This window comes from Scomber scombrus, chromosome 9 (assembly GCF_963691925.1).
Source record: "Scomber scombrus chromosome 9, fScoSco1.1, whole genome shotgun sequence".
Taxonomy (NCBI): Eukaryota; Metazoa; Chordata; class Actinopteri; order Scombriformes; family Scombridae; genus Scomber; species Scomber scombrus.
Genome location: NC_084978.1, coordinates 9,969,042 through 9,990,419, shown reverse-complemented (window position 1 = coordinate 9,990,419; position 21,378 = coordinate 9,969,042). Strand labels below are relative to the sequence as shown.

Genomic DNA, 21,378 nt, shown 5'->3' with positions numbered 1-21,378 from the left:
TATATGTGAGAATATATTTGTTTGGACATTAATGAGAAATGCAGTTTAAAATATGTGACAGCGTGATAATAATATTGACCTTCTGTGCAAAATTAAAAGCATGAAAAGAAAATGTGTTTAGTATTAAGTCAAATGATGGCATTTAAATAAAGTAAAGTAGTCTTACATCTCCACAATTCCCTCTGGGAGGTTGGCTGGTATTTCAGTGATGCCTTTACGTCTGCAGTCCACTATGTTGTTGTTGCAGGTGCAGCTGGGCGGACATATGGCTACCTGAGGTACACAAGTCCTCGACTCTGTCTGGGCTGGACCTGTGGACAGGAAGATAGAGATACAATACATCAGAACCAGGAAATATCGAACATATATTGTTTTTTCTTTAAAGATGAGACAGTGATAGATCATGTGGTCCATAAAGGTGGACTGCAAATACCTTTACCGTTTACCACCTCTAAAATCACAAATTTTCTTTTCTCTTTTACTCCTACAAGTGTTTAAAAAGTGTTTTTAATTTGATCCCAATCTCGCAATGAGACTAATGAGATTAGTTTTTGCAAAGAAAAAACCCCCCAATACAAACCAAATATCAGTCCCAAATATCATATGGCAACAAAAATATAGATATGAGCAGTATAACAGTTTTAACAGAAATACTCTGGAGAGAGACAGGAAATTAAGACAGAAAGGTGAGAGGGGATAGAGTAAACAATACCAAAGGAAGAGAAAAATTGTGAAAAAGTGGAAAAGAAAGAGAAAAAAGAAAGGAGAGATAAATTCAGGTCTGTTATTGACACCTACACAGTAAGGAAAAAAGAAATGTGCAGAAAGATGTAGTCTGGTTTGGAGCATGTAGGTAGAAAAAATTAAACTAAAGGCTAATAAAGAGAGAGTAGCCTGACAGTCAATTAGCACAGAAAGCTGAATCAGAGGCCTATAACACTGACTATACTATCTGCAGGCTGCAGCTGATAACGCTACTGCTCTTATACTGGCCTTTTAGCTGATTATGCGCTCTACAAGGCTTAATTCTCTCAGTGTTATAAAGTCAACGCTGAGCTGTCTTTAGACGATAACAATACTCCCTGTAATAATGGCTTTAAGGTTTAGCACATTCTCCATACCGTATCTCTATGTCAAAGAGTCTTTACTGTCAATAGCATTAAATTCAATAGTGAAATTCTTGTTGACACCACCATGTATTTCTTTGTTATAATACTTGTCAATTTTAAGTTGTATATTACGTTTCAGTGTTGGATTTCATGTATCATTATATGCTGCAATGGAGCTGAAACTGGTGGCTTTTCTAAAAAAAACAAAAAAAAACAGGTAGAGCTAAATTAAGAATCGGGTTTTTAAATGACCACCTTCATGTTATTGAGTGACACCATCACTTTCTGTGTTAAGGATACTGTACATAGAAAGTACAAAATGTGTTTAGTGTAAATCAAATCTTGCATATGTATCTATGTCAGGATCAACTCACCATTGCAGACAAAATCCTTTTTCTGCACATCTGGGACATTGAGGCCCCTCATGTGGGCGGGGGCCATGCACTGGGTGAAGGGAGCCAAGCCTCGCCTTGCCCTGAGCCAATCAGAGAGCCAGGACAGGTGACAGTCACAGTGAAGGTTGTTGGAGTGCAGACGACTGAGAGGGATGGAAGAGGAGATTTGTTATTTATACGACACAAAACCAAGAAAAATTAACACAATTTACTCTTCATTCAAAAAGGTTTGTAAAGCTTAAGTGAGCATATCAGCTCAGAGAGATCAAATATATTTGAGCCTGTATTCAAATAGGTTCTGTTTTTCACACAGCTTGCATCCTTGGCTAGGATCAAGCAGGGCTGCTGCTTGTGTGGCACACAAACACACAAACAGGCGCTCACACACACACAAACACACAGAGTGATGTCCTCAGCTATCATTTCCCCAAGGTCTGTGACAATATGACTCCCTTTAGAGAGGGGACATGCGTGGCTGAAACACAATATATTGTGAAATACAGAGAGAAACTGAGACAGAAAAGGGAGGAACAAGACAGAGAGAGACGAAGAAAATTCAGAAGAAAGAGAACGGTTGAAGAAAGGTGAGGAATGAATCAAACTATTTGAAAGAAGTGGACACAGATACAGAAAACAAGAAAATAAAGAGGTAAACTTAATCACAAAATGAGCAGGAGGATAAAGAGGGGAGCTAGTAAATGAAACAAGATAGATTTTTTAAAATGTCTTTTAAGTATTTCTAGTCATTTTTACTTGATTTCATAGAGGTTAACTGAGAGTTACAGGGAATGATGTCATCATATCATATGGTAAGATCCAGCCACCCAAGATAAAGATATCTTGAAGATTTACTTCACCCAAATTACTAAAATGCATATTTTCCATCGTCCCTCTTGTGGTACCATTCTGTTAGTTTTGGTTTTATGTGTCCAGGTTTTAGATATTTGTGTCTGAGATTCCCCCCTCATCTTCAGCATGGAAATGAGTGAAATTTCATTTGTGGTGGTCACAGCTTTGAAGACCTATGCAACAAACCAAAACCAATGTTACTGTTGTTGTGGATAATGTGGGTAATGTCTGTGATATGGGACCACACAATATTTTTCATATAGGGACTATTTCTTTGATAGAAATTAATGCAAATCTCTGTTTGCAATGAGGATATCTTGAATCCTGAGCCAATGAAACAAAACTATATGCACAGCCACATACCACTAGAGTAGTGTAAGTGAGAAAAAATATAATTTGTAACTACTAACTAACTAAATGATGAAGAATATTCTCACATCAGGTGATGTCACTGAAACCTGTTTTAGCTGGTGAGAAGTTAATTGTAAAATTGAAGTAAACATTTTCACACATTTTGCTTTTAGAAATGCACTTGTGGCATTCATTAAAAGGTAATGCTAAATCTAGAACGCTTCAGGTGATGCTTCACAGAGCTGAGACTCTCTACAGGCTGCACTGGCTGGAGTTGACACCTTGAGATAGAGAGAGAGAGGGAGAGAGAGAGAGTGAGAGAAAGACAGGAGGAGGAGGAGGAGGTGGAGGAGGAGGGCGGACGAACAGCAGAATGTCTTGTCAGCGTATTATATGCCAGCCGGGATATCTAGCCTTTCAGAAGACAGGCCTCCCTTTGTAATAAAGCAGAGGACAAATCCTGTTATGGAACAGAGATGGGCTCATTGATGCTAGCAGCGGGGGCAGTGGGTTTTAATACCGCTCTCCCATTATAAATCCAGTTTATAGTCAAACCCCCGCCTGGAGATAGCCACGTCCCGGCCCACCCCCGGCTCAGCCTTAATTACTGACAAGTAGGATTAAAACACAGGGGAGAATGGGAACAGGCAGGGGGTATGGAGAGAGTGCTGTGCTTGTGTGTATTTGTGTGTGTTTGGACTTTATTTGTGTGCGGCTGTGAGTCAGTGTGATAGGGTTTGTTGTGTTTATTGGTTGTGGGTGACTCAGGGCAATGTGCATGGTGTTTCTGTGAATGTGTGTGTGTTTGGTATGCATGTGTGTGTTTTTCTCTGCACATGTATATTCTCAGTATTTGCTCCAGAAGGGAACTGGGCACATCTTTTTTACAGTGAACTACACACACACACACACACACACACACACACACACACACACACACACACACACACACACACACACACACACACACACACACACACACACACACACACACACACACACACACACACTTCTTGAACTTCCCAGCTAATCAAATCAGGGACATCTCTAAACATCTGAGTGAATGAGTCGTTTTTATAAAGACAGCAAATTCAATATTGGAATCAGAGGGCGGTGAAAAAAGCACAGAAACAGAGTTTAATACAGAGGAGGCGGCGAAAAAGAGGAGGAAGGAAGAGCAGGAGAAGGAAGGGACAAAGTGGAGGAGGAGGAGGAGGAGGGAGATGGAGGTAAATGGACAAAGATATGAGCACTTCTGATATAGAAGACAGTGAAGATGAGGAGCAAAAGAGGAAGGGGGAAGGGGGAAGAAGAGGTAAACTACATGGGGTAAAAGATGGAGGGAAAGACAGCTAATGGACAAGTTGGAAGGGAAACAGGAAGCAACTCGAAGAGCTGGATGTTAGACAGAAGGAGAACATGAAAAATAAGTGAGGGACTACCAGAGAAAGATGAGAGGGAACAAAGAGAAGAGGATGAAGTGAGGAAGAAACAAAGAAGAAAGTGGGGGTGGAGACATGTGAATTGGAATGCAGAAACAGGAGGAAGAGGATGAGGATGAAGAAGGGAATAAGACTCATTCAGTGTTGACAGAAAACAGAAGCAGACGAGGGCTTCTGATTAAAAGATATTGGATATTGGTAACTCCGCACTCAATCTGCTGGCAACTGTTTGGCTGTGCTGCTGCCTGAAATCCAATTTTAAAAGGCTGATTTCAAGCCGTATTGCCACTAGAGTTGCAGCACTATACAGGAAATATAGCAATGCTGCCAAGTGATGGATGCCGTCGCTCAAAGTTTGAGAGAAAAATTATCATAAAAGACAAACAGATTCAGTATTTAGTTGTGTTGTTTTTGTTGCTGAGAAATCCCCATTTATGAAAGTTAAGTAGGTTTGCGTGACCACACAAGTGCCTCTTAGAAAATGGCGTTTTGGGAAGGAAATCCCATTCTACGCAGGCTGGTTTGGCGGAATTCAATCCCAGTGTGGCCAGCAGGAATGCTACCAATGGTCTGTCTCTCAGACAGTCCCACGGGTTTATGGGTAGAGTCCCCCTTGAGTTGTCGTGCAATCGCCTTAGCAACTGTGAGATCTCCTTCACACAACTAAATACAGAAACAAAACCATATAAAACACACACACACACACACACACACACACACACACACACACACACACACACACACACACACACACACACACACACACACACACACACACACATATATCAAATCAAAGCCCCCCCTCTGAGAGTTTTGGCTTTGGGGTGCGTGTTGGATCCAGACTGTGTGTGTGCGTGTGTGTATGTTGAAGTCTGTACTCACATCAGTATACAGTAGGAGGTTTTTTCCTAATGAATCAAAGCAGATTTAACTGTAGAGCCTAAACAAGCCTTTCTTGTGGTATTAATGAGGTTACCATTACTCAAGGGTGTGTGGTGCATGCACATATTTGTCACTGCATCCATCTCTGCATATGTGTGTGTGTGTGTGTGTGTGTGTGTGTGTGTGTGTGTGTGTGTGTGTGTGTGTGTGTGTGTGTGTGTGTGTGTGTTTGTGCATGTGCATGCGCACACATAATGGCCACATGATTATTCACAGTCATGAAACAATAGAAGAGTTGGTCTCTTATTATGGCATGATTAGATGATCACACACAGGCCCTGCTGCCAAGCTGTGTGTGTGTGTGTGTGTGTCTGGGGGGTATTAATACATTTACATTTGTGTTAGTGTGTAACCAGAGTGCATGTGTGTGAGTATCTGTAGTTCATGTTAGTAGTTTGTGTGTGTGTGGGGTGGGGGGGTTCAGGGTTATGGTCAGAATAACTGTAGATTTAGGTTCAGTTTAGGGTAAGGGTTGGGGTTTAGTTCTGATGATTAAGGTTAGGGTAATGGGACAGTGAATGCATTATATTACTGAGGGTTCCCAGAAGTACAAATGTGTGTGTGTGTGTGTGTGTGTGTGTGTGTGTGTGTGTGTGTGTGTGTGTGTGTGTGTGTGTGTGACAGTAATACTCACAGTGTCCGCAGTTTAGGCATGTGGTTGAAGCTGGACAGGGGGATGAGGGTGATGTTGTTGTTGTTGAGGGTGCTGGACAGAATAAAGAGGAGAGAGGAGAGAAGGGAGAAAAATAGACTGTTAAAATATGGTTGCAGTGCCACTTTTTGGTCTGGCAGTTAAACTCTGGCGCAGCTTCAAGCCATTGTCACCTTTTCCCTGACCTCTCTAAAGAAAAGGGGGAAAAATCACTAAGGCCTTTTGTCTCTTGCATTGGGATTTCCCCAAAGGACCCACAAAATAAATCTTAAGGATCCTGAGATGATTAATGTGACAGCAAATAATCAAACATGTTCTGTTCAACAAAATTATGTATATTTTTCAGACATTTTAATAATGATTTCCATTTTCTTGTTTCTTGCTTTCTTATGGAAATTAGTTTTATCCCTCAGGTTTCTGAATGTATTCAAATTATGCAATCTGAGAAGGAAAAACCACTCAGTTCAATACATTTTTATATACAACTATATAACAAGCACTAACAAGTAGATATTACTAGATCTACTTGCTACAGAAGTCCAAAAAGTTGGGAGCCACTGGTCTCCTGATGCTTTAAAACACATTATTTTTTAATAATCTCAATCACTTTCCACTCACAAAACAACACTTTAACTAAATTACATTAAGCAAGAAAAAACAAAAACAGATATTTTGTAGTTTTTAATTGCAATTACAGCACAAAAATACATCTTCCTGCCATTAAATTGTATTGTAAATTCTGACCTGGTATGTCCAGAGTGCCGCTATTGTGTCAAGTCATTACATTGAGTTTTAACTTGCACACACACAAACACGCAAACTCTACATCTGTGCTTCTTCCATCTCTACCTCATAAGCAGGTTACTGCTGTCTTTGACTATTAGCTCTCTCATAAACTACACTATGTCTCATATGTAGTATCGACTTAAAGTGGAATGAAAAACAAGGTTGACTGTCATTACAACTAACACACACACACACACACACACACACACACACACACACACACACACACACACACACACACACACACACACACACACACACACACACACACACACACACACACACACACACACAAGCAATCCCACTCAGTGTGTTGAAGAAACACAACGCCTATTGATTCTCAGTGGTTTTCATGTATTGAAAAGGAGATAGAAATGAGGGCAGAGAAGAAAAAAAAATGCAAAAAAGACTATTCTATCAGACCAATCGACTGGGGATCAGACTGCATTGTCAGACTAGTAAAAGCTAGTATACAAAACATTTGCAGGAAGGTGGTGGGGGGGCTACATCCAAACACAAGAAGCTCCTTCATGACTGAAGCATTACACACATGCTCATAAGAATTACAATGCAGCAAAACACAAGACTGGACAAATACCTCACATTATACGCTCATAATGCAAAGAACATGTGAAAATGTTTCATTTTGTGCAGCAAAACATCATTTTTAAAATCAGTTTTTCACTAACACAGAAACATCCCCCTGTGGGAAAAGAAAAAAAAATAGGCCCTAATTTTAACTTGTTATACTTTTTCAGTGGCTTAAAGTATTTTTTACAGGAAGAAGTCAGCAATGAAAACATGAGTAAATGAATCGTGTTACATTACAAATCTAGGGATTTCTAAAATTTATACTACAGTATAATTTTTCTGGTGGCTTGTGGGAGCCAGCGTCAACACAAGCCAGTGAAACCCTTTTGCTTTGTTTTTGCCCAAGTTTTATGCATCATTAATTTCAGTGGATAGAAAATATGGATAGTTTACTTTACATATCATCCGAAACCTTGTGTATTCAAAGAGTCATTGTTTTAGGAAGAATGAAGACTGATCCTTTATTTCTGTCACTTTTTATAACTCATTCATTTTTCACATTTGACAATCTTTTTTTTAGCGCTTTTGGACAAGGACAAGGTCAGTTTTCTCTTTGAAAAATAGCCCAAATTCAAGATAAAAGTTGTTTTTTGTGTATTTATTTTTAAAGCATCTGCAATACTGTATGTTTGTGTCTATACATACGTTGTGGCCACAGGGAGAGTTTGGTTTTCAATGTTTTACATACTGTCGTAACAACTGTTCAAAATAGTTTCATTACCAGGGGTTTGCTGTGTTTTTACTAACACCCACTCATCCTTAAAATAGACTGTTTTTGTTTCACTCTGTTGATGTTACTAATTTTCCTTCTCTTTAATTCTCCATCCTTCCAATTCTCTTTCTCCATCCTCTTCCCTGCCAGTATAGCCTCAGTAGCCTTGGTAGACGGATTAAGTTTCACACTCACTCTCACATACACACACATCAGGAGTGCTGCTATGGTCAGCCCTGTCAGGGGTGATTCCAACCAGTATATATAATTTAATTGTGGAATAACAATAATTTCCCCCTGCAATTTCCCTGTCAGTTATTCTCCCACTCACTCCATCCAACCCCCCCAACATTTCTCTGCCTTAATAAAGGACCGACTGGACTGACTTAAGCCAAGATAAACACTAAAAACATTATTTAGAAGTCTGCAACTATGTTATATACTGTGGCCATTTTTCCCAGTTTATTTTACATGCATCTGGCCATTACTGCACTCTTAAAAACAGATGATCCTGTTGGGATATTGTAGTACATATATATATAAGTACCAGTATAGATTGTATATTATAAAATAAGTGCATTTTGGCAAAGAGATGAATAGTTGTTCTAAGTTCACCATTTTATATTTGAAGATAGAGATGATTTAGTTGTTCCACCAGTTCAGGACTTCCATTAACTGCTATCCATTACAAAGAGTCACAGTTTGCCTTCATTTTATCCAATAACTACAGTTAATTAACTTAAATGCTTTAACCAAATTGTGTTGAGCATTTGTTGACCCAAGTGACATTTCTCATTTTTAAATGTTCATTACAGGGCAGCCAGAATTTTTTACAGTGTGAAAAGTGCTGGCAGTGTTTAAAAAATACTGCACACACTGTTTTTCCAACACTCATGTTTTACAGTGTAAAGTATCTGATTGGTCAAACGAGGACTTTCCACTGTTTTTTTCAGCCCACCTTATGTCAGTCTAAACTTTATAATCCTGTAACCTTGACAGAGCCCAACGCAACCATACTGCACTTTGACCACAAAATCACACAGTGCAAACCCAAAACATTGGCTGTATAGTCTCAGTCACATTTACAAATGTTTCACATTTGATCTTATATGGTTAGGAACATTTTATGTGTTGTTCTTTGTGTACTAGCATCCTGTGTTGCAGCTGTTTCCAAAGAGACGGTATTGCTTTGGGTGAAAAAGTTCCGCTGTTTTTGCTCTCACATATTTAACATTTAATATTATATAATATATAATGTTGCATCATATACTGAAGCTGTGGGGAGGTAAGGATAATGCTTCACATGATTTACATGTTACATAGGCTAGTCTAAGACATATACAGTAGATGCTTAGATTATTGGATGCAATTCAATCTGACAGGGAGTTGTAACAAAATTCATGTCATTGAGGTTATTTGTTTCAACTTTCTTATAGTCATTTTCAAAAATAGTAGTTCATTCTTTCAATCTTTTTTAAGGTGTTATTTGTTTAACTCTTATTGTTGTGTTTTCATATCCATCTGACATTTAAAAACAAAATTCTTCACACTTACAGATTCTAATACAGATCGAGCCAATGTGTAAAGGTCACTTTTTTACAGCTTGCTGCCCCGTAGATTAATTATCAGAGAAAAGCCAGTTAGGGGGGGGAAAAAAACTTTTGTTTTTGCAGTCACAGTAAAACAGACCTCAAAGATTGGCCCAACATTGTTTGCAACACACAATGTTTCTATTATAAAATGCCTATTCAGCTCTATTTTTTCTTTTTAATTTGAGATAGGTTGCAGTGACCACTGCAGTGGTATTGCGGGATAGATCCATGATGCCTGAATGTGTGTGTGTGTCCAACACATGTATGTGTGTGTGCTAGTTTTATGTATGTAATCTTGAGTCAGCATGTACAGTACATGCTTGCGTGTGACTGCACAAGTGTGTGTGTGTAATGCAGTGGTCCCTTGCAGTAAAAGGGCCTCTCCAGTCAGTGATGGAGGAGACTCTTTAGAAGCAACCCACAAGGGAGATGCTATCACTTGTGTGTGTGTGAGAGAGAGAGAGAGGGAGAGTGTATGTATGTGTGTGTGTGTGTGTGTGTGTGTTTGTGCGCGTGTGATAGAAAGAGAGTGATGTTATCGTGTGTGTCTTTGCTGCAGCCTACACACTGAGGTCGCAGCCTTACTCGTCAATCTTTCCTCCCCACACACGCATGCTCACAAACACAAGATTAACTGGCTTTTTGCAGAGGTCCAAACCTGGGTAGTAAGCCCGGCGTGAAAAATACCTTAAATAATATATAAATACTCTGAAACAGCTTTTGACGGTGAGATTATTTTTTTTAGTACTTGACATTACTGTGATGCGTTGACTAGAGCAAGAAAAAAAGACAGATGAGTCACAGAGAACCACATAATAAACAAGTTGTGAGGAAAAAAAAAACTACTTCCTGACCATGTAGACTTTGTCATCATCAACACTTGAACATTATGTGATTAAATTTGAATAATAGAATGATATCCTAACTAAAAAGAGATACTGTCATTAACCTTGGAGAAACAATTTTTTTTGAGTATATAAAAAAACAAAAAAACAAGAAATAACAAGAGTTTCCCCTCTCTGATATATGTGAAATATCAGAGAGAGGAAAAAACTAAATAGCTGGAATAGAGGTAGATGTATTTTTTTATTTTTACAACCCAAAACAGGATCTAGGAAGATTTAAAATGGAGAAATTAAAAATATAAATCTAAAAACTGACGTGTGCATGTGTATTTCCGTTTGTCTGCTTGCTATTGAATGCTGTTCAGTTACATAGTGCATCTACTTGCATCTGGCTCCACAAAGTCTGAGCTGCCATTGTGTGTGCTTGAGTGTGTGTGTATCAAAGTGAATTTTCTATTAGTCTCTATTATGCTCAATCAGCCTTAACAGACACAGATCAATACACTGACAGAATATCTGAATTACTACAGATACTACAACACAACAATGTAACTTTATGACTGTGATTACAACCAATATTGACTTCATGTTCAATACGATTATTCTCACTCGTAATCACTAACATTAGTTATGGTCTGTGAAATGGAGCAGAGTGAAATGAGAGCACTGATGACTGAATTACCAAACACAATGTAAAACGTATCATAAAAAAAGCTTGACGTAGCGGTATTTGATGGTCACTTTAGAGTTAAGTGCTTTTGTGTACATTGCATCACTGAAAATGCTAACAAGGCTAATGTTTTTTTTTTACTAGTGTATCAAACTGAATTTCATAACCACAGGTATTTATTTGCAGTATGAATGTAAATAATCTTCTTCTTCAGTGAAATAATCATGCGTGAATTTTAAAAAGGATTTACCCTTTCTTAGCACCCACTATTGAAAAGAACAAAACAAAAAAACTACTAGCATTTTATATATGTGAAGCCAGTTGATGAAGATGTTATTTTGTGAAGCAAGGCCAAACTATGTTTAAAAGTACCATCATATATTGCAAATGACTGCAATCATCTTGTATATTAGACTTCACTTTTTCTATTACCAATGTTTCATTTCAGATGGGACTCCAGGGTAAAAAACCTGCTGGTGCATTTGGACCAAATCAATACTTCATTGTGGGGATAAAACCACAAACTGAGAGAACAACAAAACTATTTTATGACCATACTTACAACTGCATTGTTACCACAATTGATTAAACTGCCCCTAATACTTGCAAACGTTATACAACTGTCACTGGTAAAACAAAGACTCCAGAAATGTACAACACTTATCAGGCTCTGACAATTTGTTTCAATTTAAGTAGACTGTTGTTATCCAGCATCAATTTATTGGTTTCAATGACTGTTTCCCTCAAGAACGCCATGTGAATGCAATTAACTGCTTGACTTGATAGGCTCTTTTCCCAGCAGGCATTTCGACATGTCACAATAGGAAAAGCACAGGTGTTAATAATCAAATGAATGATGGTTAAATTCCATTTAGCTGCCTTAGTTTCAGGGTCCTGGTGTTATGTATATTGGCTAACTGTCACACTTTCATGACTTACTAGGACACTTGAATAGAATTGCAACATAAATAATATTATTACTGTCACCTGTGTTTTTCCTACTGTCGTGTCAAAATGTCTGCTGTGAAAAAGGCTATTGTTTAGAAAACTGGAGGCTGACATGAGGATTAAGGTTAAAGATCACTCACGAGGGACAAGTATAGCAAGGTGCATTTTTCTTGTAAACATGTTTCATGATTTTTACTTTTCCTGTCACCTCTACTTTACATGATTTATAACAGCATAAAATCTGTTACTGGCAAATACCCTCTACCTGTACTTCACTGTAAAATCAACTCAGCTATTGTAACATCAGTAGTAAAGTTCATGTCCCTTCTCTAGAGGTTGTTTAACATATATATGATTAGATAGGAAAATAAATGCATAGATAGAATAACAGGATCAAATTAAATGGGAATTGAGTGCTTGCATTTTATACTTGTTGCAGGCAGTAAAAATGTGGATGGTAATTAATGTTCAGATGGAAAATCTAAGACCTCTAGCTCACCTCCTGCATTTAATACATAATGTATAAACAGAGTAACACCGTTCAATATTAATACCTGACATAAAATGCAGAGGAAAGGTTATGCTGGTATTATTGCTATCAAGTTAAATCAAGCTAACATGCTTGTTTTCTAAAAAAATATTTCAGGATTTAAATTGGAATTCTGTAGCCGTGATTGAAAAAATATTGATTGGAAAGATTAAATTTAAAACAATAAAATGGGGTGAACAGCAAAAGAGGTGGACAGGTGAAGCAGATACAAATTGTATCAGAGAGGAATGTTGATTGTCATTGAAGGCACATATTAAGATAAACTGTGACGCCAGCATAAACATTGATTTGTGTGTGTAAAAGTATGTGTGTAAACAGCCAGGTTAATATTCACTCAATGGCTGACAATGACTTTAAAATGACAAAAACTAGGCCTATTTTGTGTTATCATATTCATATTCTGGGGCTCTTTTACTAATTGTAAATTGGTCTCAGGAGTTGTGACTACACATCATTTTTGGATGGGACACTGAAGAGGGGGTTCTGCACTCACTGACTACCTCTTTAATGTCTGTTGACATCTGTTGTTACTAGAGTCTTGGCGCTTCCAATTCTTAATGGGTAATCCTTCACATAAAGTACCTGTCAGTTAAACAACTGACACAAAAACACATGCTGTAGAAAGTAATAGACATTCAGTCTGTGACATCAGGTTTCTCAAGGGATGTTTGGCACCCTGTGTTTGAGTTTGATGACTACTGCTGTTTTTGGAATTACTGGGCAATGGTCATGCTTGGGTGGAACCAACATGGGAGTAACCACCTTAGTGTATAGAGACACCTGTCAAACAAGCAAACATAATTCAAACAAGCTCATTTCTAAACCTAAATACTGTCCTAATGAAATGGTTATTTTAAAATGATCACCTAGACACACATTAGTAAAGTTGGACAGAAAGAGCTAAATCTTGTGTGTAAAATATGTTTTTTTAATTGAGTTTATCTTGGAACTGGCACATAGTGACAATAAGAACTGCAGCTTAAGCTCTTTGGCACCTGAACCAAGTGGCATCAACGATACCTTAAGGCTGAAGCCAATGTGGAAGTACTCCACCAATGGCTGCTAGATGCTGGTTACATAAAATTCCTGACTCTCCAATTTGAAAAACTTCTCTCTACAAATACAATGTCATTCATTTTTATCAACAAGTCATTATTGTCTCACTAATTGAGCCCTCTAATAAGTGAACTGGTGGTCATTTAGGAAATTATTGCTCAGTTAATAAACTTGAAGACTCTTTAAGCTTTGATTTCTGCACTGTGAGGGTTGATTGACAGCTGTGACTGACAGTTAGCTTACCTGCTGCTCTGTGTAGTTTGCACTAAGTTTGACTAATGATGTAATATTTCGCTGAGTTTAACCTTACTTTTAGTCCAAGTGTGCAATGGGTAGTGTTACTGGTAAACTAACATTTGCTTTGGTCTAAGGTAGTGGGGAGTGTTTCAAGAGCATGAATGGCAACACCCAGCATTCCTACAAAGCCTTAGATGGCCAAACAAGCTGCAACTCTGGGCTTCTAATCGTAGGTAGGTATGTAAGTAAAATGAATAGTGCTGCACAACGATACATTTCATCTTCAATACAGAATATACACGCATGTATCTAAAAGTATCACAGAACCCAGCACTGTGGTGTGTTTTGTTGCAGTTTTTGTTGCATTGACACAAGTTCTAACACAAATTTATTTCTCTGAGTGCTTTCCCACACAGACACTGAAAGGGGGCCAACTATTGAGAGGCCTAAAAGACTCTTTGAGTTGTGTGAAGAGCCCTCAGCATCTTCCCCGAGGCCTCATTAACAGCTTTAAAAGAGGAAAGAGGAAACGTACAGACACTTTACTCCTTCAATCACACATTTGTTTAACCCCTTCATACCTACCTTTCAAAGCCTCCAAAATGTGTATCAATCTCTAGTAAAAGTGGATCACATGATCATTTAACCTCTTCACCCTATTTATTCACTCTCTCAGTACAGATGAGACTGGAGGTGGAACAATATCTTTCTATAGGTAGAGATAAATCTGCATGTTTGTGTGTCTGTGTGTGTGCTTACATGCATGCTTGTGTGTATGGTGACAGCTGTGTCCTGTTTTGCTGAGTCAGACAGTGAGATTCACTGACCCTTCATGTAATCAGTCATCCGAGAATCACACAACGGTACAAAAGATGCTATGCTCCTGAATGTGCAGTGTGTCAAATGTGGTGTGTATGTGAGTGTGTGCGCGTACAATGTTGTGTGTGTGTGTTTTATTTTATTTCATTTTTTTATTTTTTGAGCATGTTAGTGTGTACCTTTGGTGGACAAGGACAAACAGGGTTTTTTAAAGATGAGACTGTGTGGATGAAAGTGTATTTATCTGTATGTGTGTGTGGGAGGTTGGTGAGAGTATGAGAAACTGAGATAAAAAGGGATATGCGAATGAATGCTTCAGTCCTCCATTCAAAGTGTGTCTCTTTTGATCAGGAGATTTCAGCTGGTAAGTTGAAGTGATTTTTGACCCTATTGAGCTCTAAAGGTCTATGAGGTCTGCAAACAGGCTTTAAGGGCCTTTAGGTTGAAGAGTTAAGGGGTTTTAGTGGTTGAATTGTCTCATATTTGAACTTTCCCACGGGGTTTAATTCCTACTTTACTGCTTTACCCTGGCAGCTTGGTGTTAAATCATCTATGTGTGAGTGTTTTTTTGTTTTTGTTTTATTATGCATGTGTGTGCATTTGTCATTGTGCACTTTTGTGTATGTGTGTTGTTGCATACATATATGTGTGCATGTGAGTGTTTGTGCGCATGCATGAGCAGGCCAGTTTAATAAATTCTCAAGTGTTGGAACAACCAAAGTCCCACAATTTACTCCTCTCATCTCTAAGAAAATTGACATTTCCAGAGTGTTGCTGTTGGAAACCACCGTGGGAAAGCTCAACTGTTGACAACCTGGACCAAAAATGCAATAGGGGGGTTGAGATAATTAGCAGTACTAGTATTTAGAGACTTCTAATGCATTTTAGCTTCAATATACATATCTTTATAACAAGGTGAACATATGACCACTGTTAAGGCGATGAGAAAAAACACTTTTTTGTCTCAATGAAACAGACCGTTTGTTGAAGTCATACCCTTGGTATTCTCAAATTCGGCCTATTTTTTTTTTTTTTGCTGAAAATATGGTTGCACAAAGGGATGCAAGAAAAGGTTCATGTATCAGTATCCTGTACCGCTTCATTTAATTGAATAATGGATGTTTGTATTATTCCTCACGGTGGCCAGTAGGTGCTGAGCGCTGCAAGCTTTGCAGATTGCCTGAAGGACAAAGAAAGAAACTATGTCCAAAAATGTGCCAAGCTCTTGGCGGAGAGGAATAACCGATTAAAAGATGAAATTCTAAGGTATCTTGGCGAAACATCAAGCTGTTTGAAGTGGGGTGTAAATGATAGTCTGTGTGCGGAGTAAAGTTACAAATGTCGGCCCTAAAACCGCAATCTGATGATGTTGATTTTAATTAAATTAACTGACACTAAGTAAACAGAAATACAGGATGATCATCGTTTGTGGTTTGGCAGGAGGATATGTGCGTGTGTGTGTGTGTGTGTTTGAAAAAGAGAGAGGAAGAAAACTAGAGAAACAGAAATGTGTGCGTGTGTGACAGTGTTCATGATAACAGGCTTTTACTTTCGGATATTTCATTCATCTGTCACCCTTGCACTCAATCCAATACAAATGTTTTACAGATACAAACATGAGAGGAAAGCAAGAAAGACAGAGGTAAACAGGCTAACAATATAGGAAGAAAAAAGAGAGACAAAGAAAGAGATGTACATAATATACTACTGATGACATCATTATAGCCTAAATAAGAACAAATTAGATTGTAAACTGCCTCTCTTTCTTGACTCCTTGGCTCCTTTCTTACTCTCATCTTCTTTCCCTCCTTCTCCTTCTGCTCTGCCTAATTTCCACTTTAAATCACCTCACTCTCTCCCTCATCACCTTCTCTCCTCCTCTTTCCTGTCCTGCCACCCAGTGGGATGTGATTAATTGTGCTAGCTAGCTGAGCTCTTCCGATATATGACGCTATTCCCACCTCTGCATAAGCTCTCTGTTACCACCCCCACCCTCCCCCCTGCATGAGTCGTCTGCTACTGACTTAATGTGTTACCTGCCAGGCTCTTTAGGTTTGTCTGCAACCCCCTCCTCTGTAGCATGGTCTAAGTGGAACTGTTGATACTCCTTTCCTCTAATACGGAATAAATCCTGATTAGAAATAAATAGATCAAATCTTTTGATAGCAAGCTCTCATTTAAGAGCAGACAACACTCAAAAAAATGAGCATTAAAGTTAAAAAAATTGGTTTCTTATTCCTTTCTGTTCTTTTGTGATGCCTCCTCTTATTAACATAATGTACAACTTTGCACGGCTTCAAAGTCTTAAAATGAAATTTCAACTAAAAAAATACATGTACATGTGAACTGATGCAAAACTATTTTTTACAACATAACACATATTTAACTATAACTTAAATACTGAGGTAGCATTATTCTATTATCTCTGGTTACCTCTGGTTGCATTTGAAGGATTTTTGAGGTTTTCAATTTACATGATTAGCCAAAAACAGACATTCCCTGTTCATATTTTATCGATAAATTGTTTCTAAAATTATTTTCCAGAAAATTTACTATATCGCAATCTATATTAATATCTAAATATGCAGTACCATGATAAAATATGTGAGGCGTTCTACTTGGAAAAGTAACAAGCAAAAGGTTTTTTTTTTTTTTCGGTTTATGTAATTACACTTTTTGACTATTCACTTTTGGACAAATCAACTCAACAGACGACTTATTCTCAGCAAACTAAACATTGTTTATAATCTGTTTGGCTATTTCTCACATTCAGTCCCCATTACTATTCCCTCCTCTGTCCAATGGCAGTATTCTATTATGTCTCCAGTCTTTGCTTCAGCTCTCTCACACTCCATCCTTCTTTATCAGCTTTGTTCCTTTTTTCCCATCTTTTTCCATCTTCCAACCCATCTGACCATTTCTCTGTGTCTCTCTCCAAACCAAAAACTCTGAAAGTGAATTATAAATTCACTATCATTGTTCCAATGGAAACAGTCAACTGTCACAGTTTCACATTATTTCTTTTTCAGGCCCTGCTTCTTTTTTGTCTTCTCCTCATCTCCCCACCCTTCTCTCCTCTCAGACTACTTTCTCAAAATCCCAAACAAATATGTAAAACCCATAGAATGTACAAAAGAAGTGGGTGTAGCCACAATAACATCACCAATTGGTTTGTGGACTGTCGTTTTAAAGCCTTGAATTGGGCACTTTGGTCGTCACCATCTTGGTTTTTTAGAGCCACAGGTAATCATATTTGGACAAGAAGGTGGAGCTAACCCTATTTCTAGCACTAGCTAGCTTGATGAGCAAGGTGCATCCATAATTTACGTTGACTATGATATTAATTAGGATGCTAACTTTGGCTAGCGAAAGACAGGCATAAGACCAAAATTTACTTACCGGAAAAACTAAACAGCTGACTCCTTAGAGTGTCTTTTAGTACAATGTGTCCAAAATGTTACCATTAATTTTCATGAACTGAAAACACACTGTGAAATAGCGATAGCTCTTTGATTGTTTCGCCTATTCTTACAGAATCTGAGGTTATGATACATAACCAAAGTTGATATGCCTCTATCTATTGCAGTGGTAGCAAATTGTTAATCCCAAGGTAGCCACAGCCTCAAGCATACACAGCTTTATCAGATACATTACGTGGGACCGTAATTTAAAAAAAAGACTTGAAACTAGCGGTTGAGACCATTTAAAAAATGATAACTGGGGTAATGAATAGAGTGAGAAGAAGGGTCTTTTTCTCATAGATTTCAAAACAGTCAAACTCCTTTTTGCAGCTAATGGAGTTGCCCCCTGCTGGTGATTAGAACAAATGCAGGTTTAAGTAACTTCCATATTCGTTTTACTTTTCAGACACAGTACTATCCCCCACTAAAACCATTATAGTTATTTTGAAGACAGTAGTTACATTACATACTTATCTTAGTTAATTTCTCCAGCCGTGTTTTTTCTCTCTCTTTTATTCCCTGACTCGTCCTTCACTAACCCTCATAGCAAATTTTAAACAGCTGTTTCTAAACTTTTATTTGACTCTCCATCTTGTCTTCTGTCTTTCTTTCCTTCTTTCCTTGTCTGTCTTTCTTTTCCATACTGCCAAATCCCTCTCTTTCTCTTCCTCTCTCTGTCAGGTCAGACCCTTTGTCTTTGCCAGGGTGCTGGTTGTTGCCACAGTGTGATGTCTCTGCTGAGCCCGCTGACTCAAACAGAAGCCAAAAGGCCAGCCAAACCAAAATCACAGAACAGCAGAATGCTGCACTGCTCTTTTCTCTTCTGACCTCATGCACGCACACACGCACACACGCACACACACACACACACACACACACACACACACACACACACACACACACACACACACACACACACACACACACACACACACACACACTCACCAGCCTTTGTATTACTAAACTGTAGGTTCAAGAAAGGTTGGTTTCAAGGGCTTCGATCCAGCACCCACGCGTCAGAGATATAAGACAGATCTGGAGGCAAGATGCGACCACAGAAATGCAATCGTTACTGGGGGCGGCTGAGATTGGACTCACACCAGCTGCACTCAGAATATTCTGATATGTTGGGCAAGCGTGCACACACACAGACACACACACACACACACAGACACACATATTTAATTTTGACAGTTGTGTCAATGGAGTTGCATAAACAATTTGGCCGTACTCTATGTTCAAATTACATTGCAGCAAAAACACACACAGTTGGGGCTTTTCACCATAGTGAAATTATAATAAGGACAAACACTTGTCCACAATTACAAGACTACAAGACTATATATGTATATATATATAGATATAAAGTAGTATAAAAACAGAAATTAATAATTGTTGTGCTTTTTTTTGGAAAATACTACATACTTTTGTAATCAGAAATACTTTTGTAATCAGAAAAATAATCAATAGACTGATGCATTTACATGTAGTTCTATATAATATAGTATATATATATACTACTGTTTTATTCAAGTCTATTTTGGTCTTTTTATACTAATCTAATGCTGTATATAATATAACTCAACAGTGAAGAAGTATCTTAAAAACACAGTCAAGTTTTTTTTTAAATTTAATGCTCACCACTTAGTCATATTCCTAGAATTAATGCGAATATTAAAAAAAGCAGAAAGGGGGAACAAATGTGAGATTACCTCTTCGAGGGTGCATCATTCTCATATAGCATGAGAAGCTGGCCAAGTATAGGCAATGTCATTTGGCAGTAAAGTTTTGGGAGTTGCTGTGTGTGTGTATGAGATGCCTTCCTTATTGTACTATAGTTCTGTTGGAAACATCATTAAAGAGTAATTCTAATAGGGCAAAAAAAGAAAGAAAGAAAAGTTTGAGATGGAAAAGGGGCCCGCTAGAAGTGAGTGAATGAGTCAACAGCTCAGTGGGTGGAAATACAACTCACTGCCTCAAGCTTACAAGTTTGATACAACATCAAATTATTTTCTTTATTGGTCTTATCCCTTGATGTTGGAAGGGAAAACAGCCATAGAAAAAGTTATTGTAGTCTCACTGTTTGGTCAAACGATCACTGAAGCTTCTCAAATTAATGATGTCCTTGTAACTCCCATTTCTTCAAAATAGAGGAGGTGATTACGTACATTTTTCATACCTACAGCAGAGTTTCGTCATCACACAAAACAGGAAGAGAAAAGGGGAAGGAATGACAACGGCAAAATGTAGAATGACTGGAATACGCATGAAGTGGAGGAGAATGAGAGTATATAGAAGAGATACAGAGGAAGAAGAGGAGGGGGTAACAATAGAGAATATGAGAGGGAATGAGAGATGAGAAAAGAAGGAGAGGGGATATAGTACATGGAATAAGAAGTACATCTTGCAGGTAAAAATGACTGAAAGGAGCAATAAATTGCATAAGAGAGAATATATACGGAGAGGATACAAGAGGGAAGACACAGAGGAAGAGAGGAATTTAAAAAATGCTTGAGTGTATGTGTGAGCGTAAGAGAGCAAGTTACAGGCTGAGTGAAAGTCACCTTGTGGAGCTCTACAGTGCACTGAGCAACTCAGTCCATCTCCCCTTATGAATTATGACAGTCACTGGTTGGCCTAAACCTCTCTGCTGCACCCACACACACACACACACACACACACACACACACACACATACACACACACACACACACACACACACACACACACACACACACACACACACACACACACACACACACTCCTCTCTGTCTCTTATAGTCTCCTTTTTCTCACTCTATCCATCTCAGTGGTGCACCCTCATCCAGAAAGCAGTGCTTCACGGAGAAAAGTGATGATATGCAGCTGTTCCACTGCTCTTTAGAGTGCTTCTTAGATCCCTGGACTCTGTGTACGTGTGTGTGTGTGTGTGTGAGTGAGTGTGTGGGCATGTCATGTAATGGCAGCTCTCTTTCTCCCTCTTACTTCTCTAACCAACTTGCTGTTCCTTTCTCCATCCGTCTCTCTTTGACACACGGTTTTCTGTCTGGCTCGGTCACAGTTTCAGTTTCTCAAAAATTGAATTTATCTCAGTTCAGTGGACATCATTGCCATGACATCTGACTTGCTTCTCATTCACGCTCACTATCTTTCAAGCTCAATTCCTCCTTCCAAATATAATTTTTTTGTGGAATCATCAGAAAGGTACGCATACTCAGATGGTCCTCCATCTTTTTTCTTAAAATTTTACCTTTGCCTGTCCATGCAAAATATGCTTTTCGAAGGTTTCATCATATTTTTGTCTTTTTTCTGCATTTGTAACTGCATGCTGCAAGTATGTATTCATCATGCATCTACAAAATAATTCTGTG

The 21,378-nt window shown here is 38.4% G+C and overlaps 1 protein-coding gene across 1 annotated transcript in view; it reads right to left on the bottom strand.

Annotated features, from left to right (window-relative positions):
* Nucleotides 1–21,378, bottom strand: part of slit3 (slit homolog 3 (Drosophila)) — a 248,981-nt gene that overhangs the window by 67,183 nt on the left and 160,420 nt on the right. The window contains exons 7-9 of the mRNA XM_062425664.1: nucleotides 5,723–5,794; nucleotides 1,484–1,647; nucleotides 167–311 (exon numbers count right to left, since the gene is read on the bottom strand). Coding sequence (XP_062281648.1) covers nucleotides 167–311; nucleotides 1,484–1,647; nucleotides 5,723–5,794 — 381 coding nt within the window. The remainder of the gene's footprint in view (nucleotides 1–166; nucleotides 312–1,483; nucleotides 1,648–5,722; nucleotides 5,795–21,378) is intronic.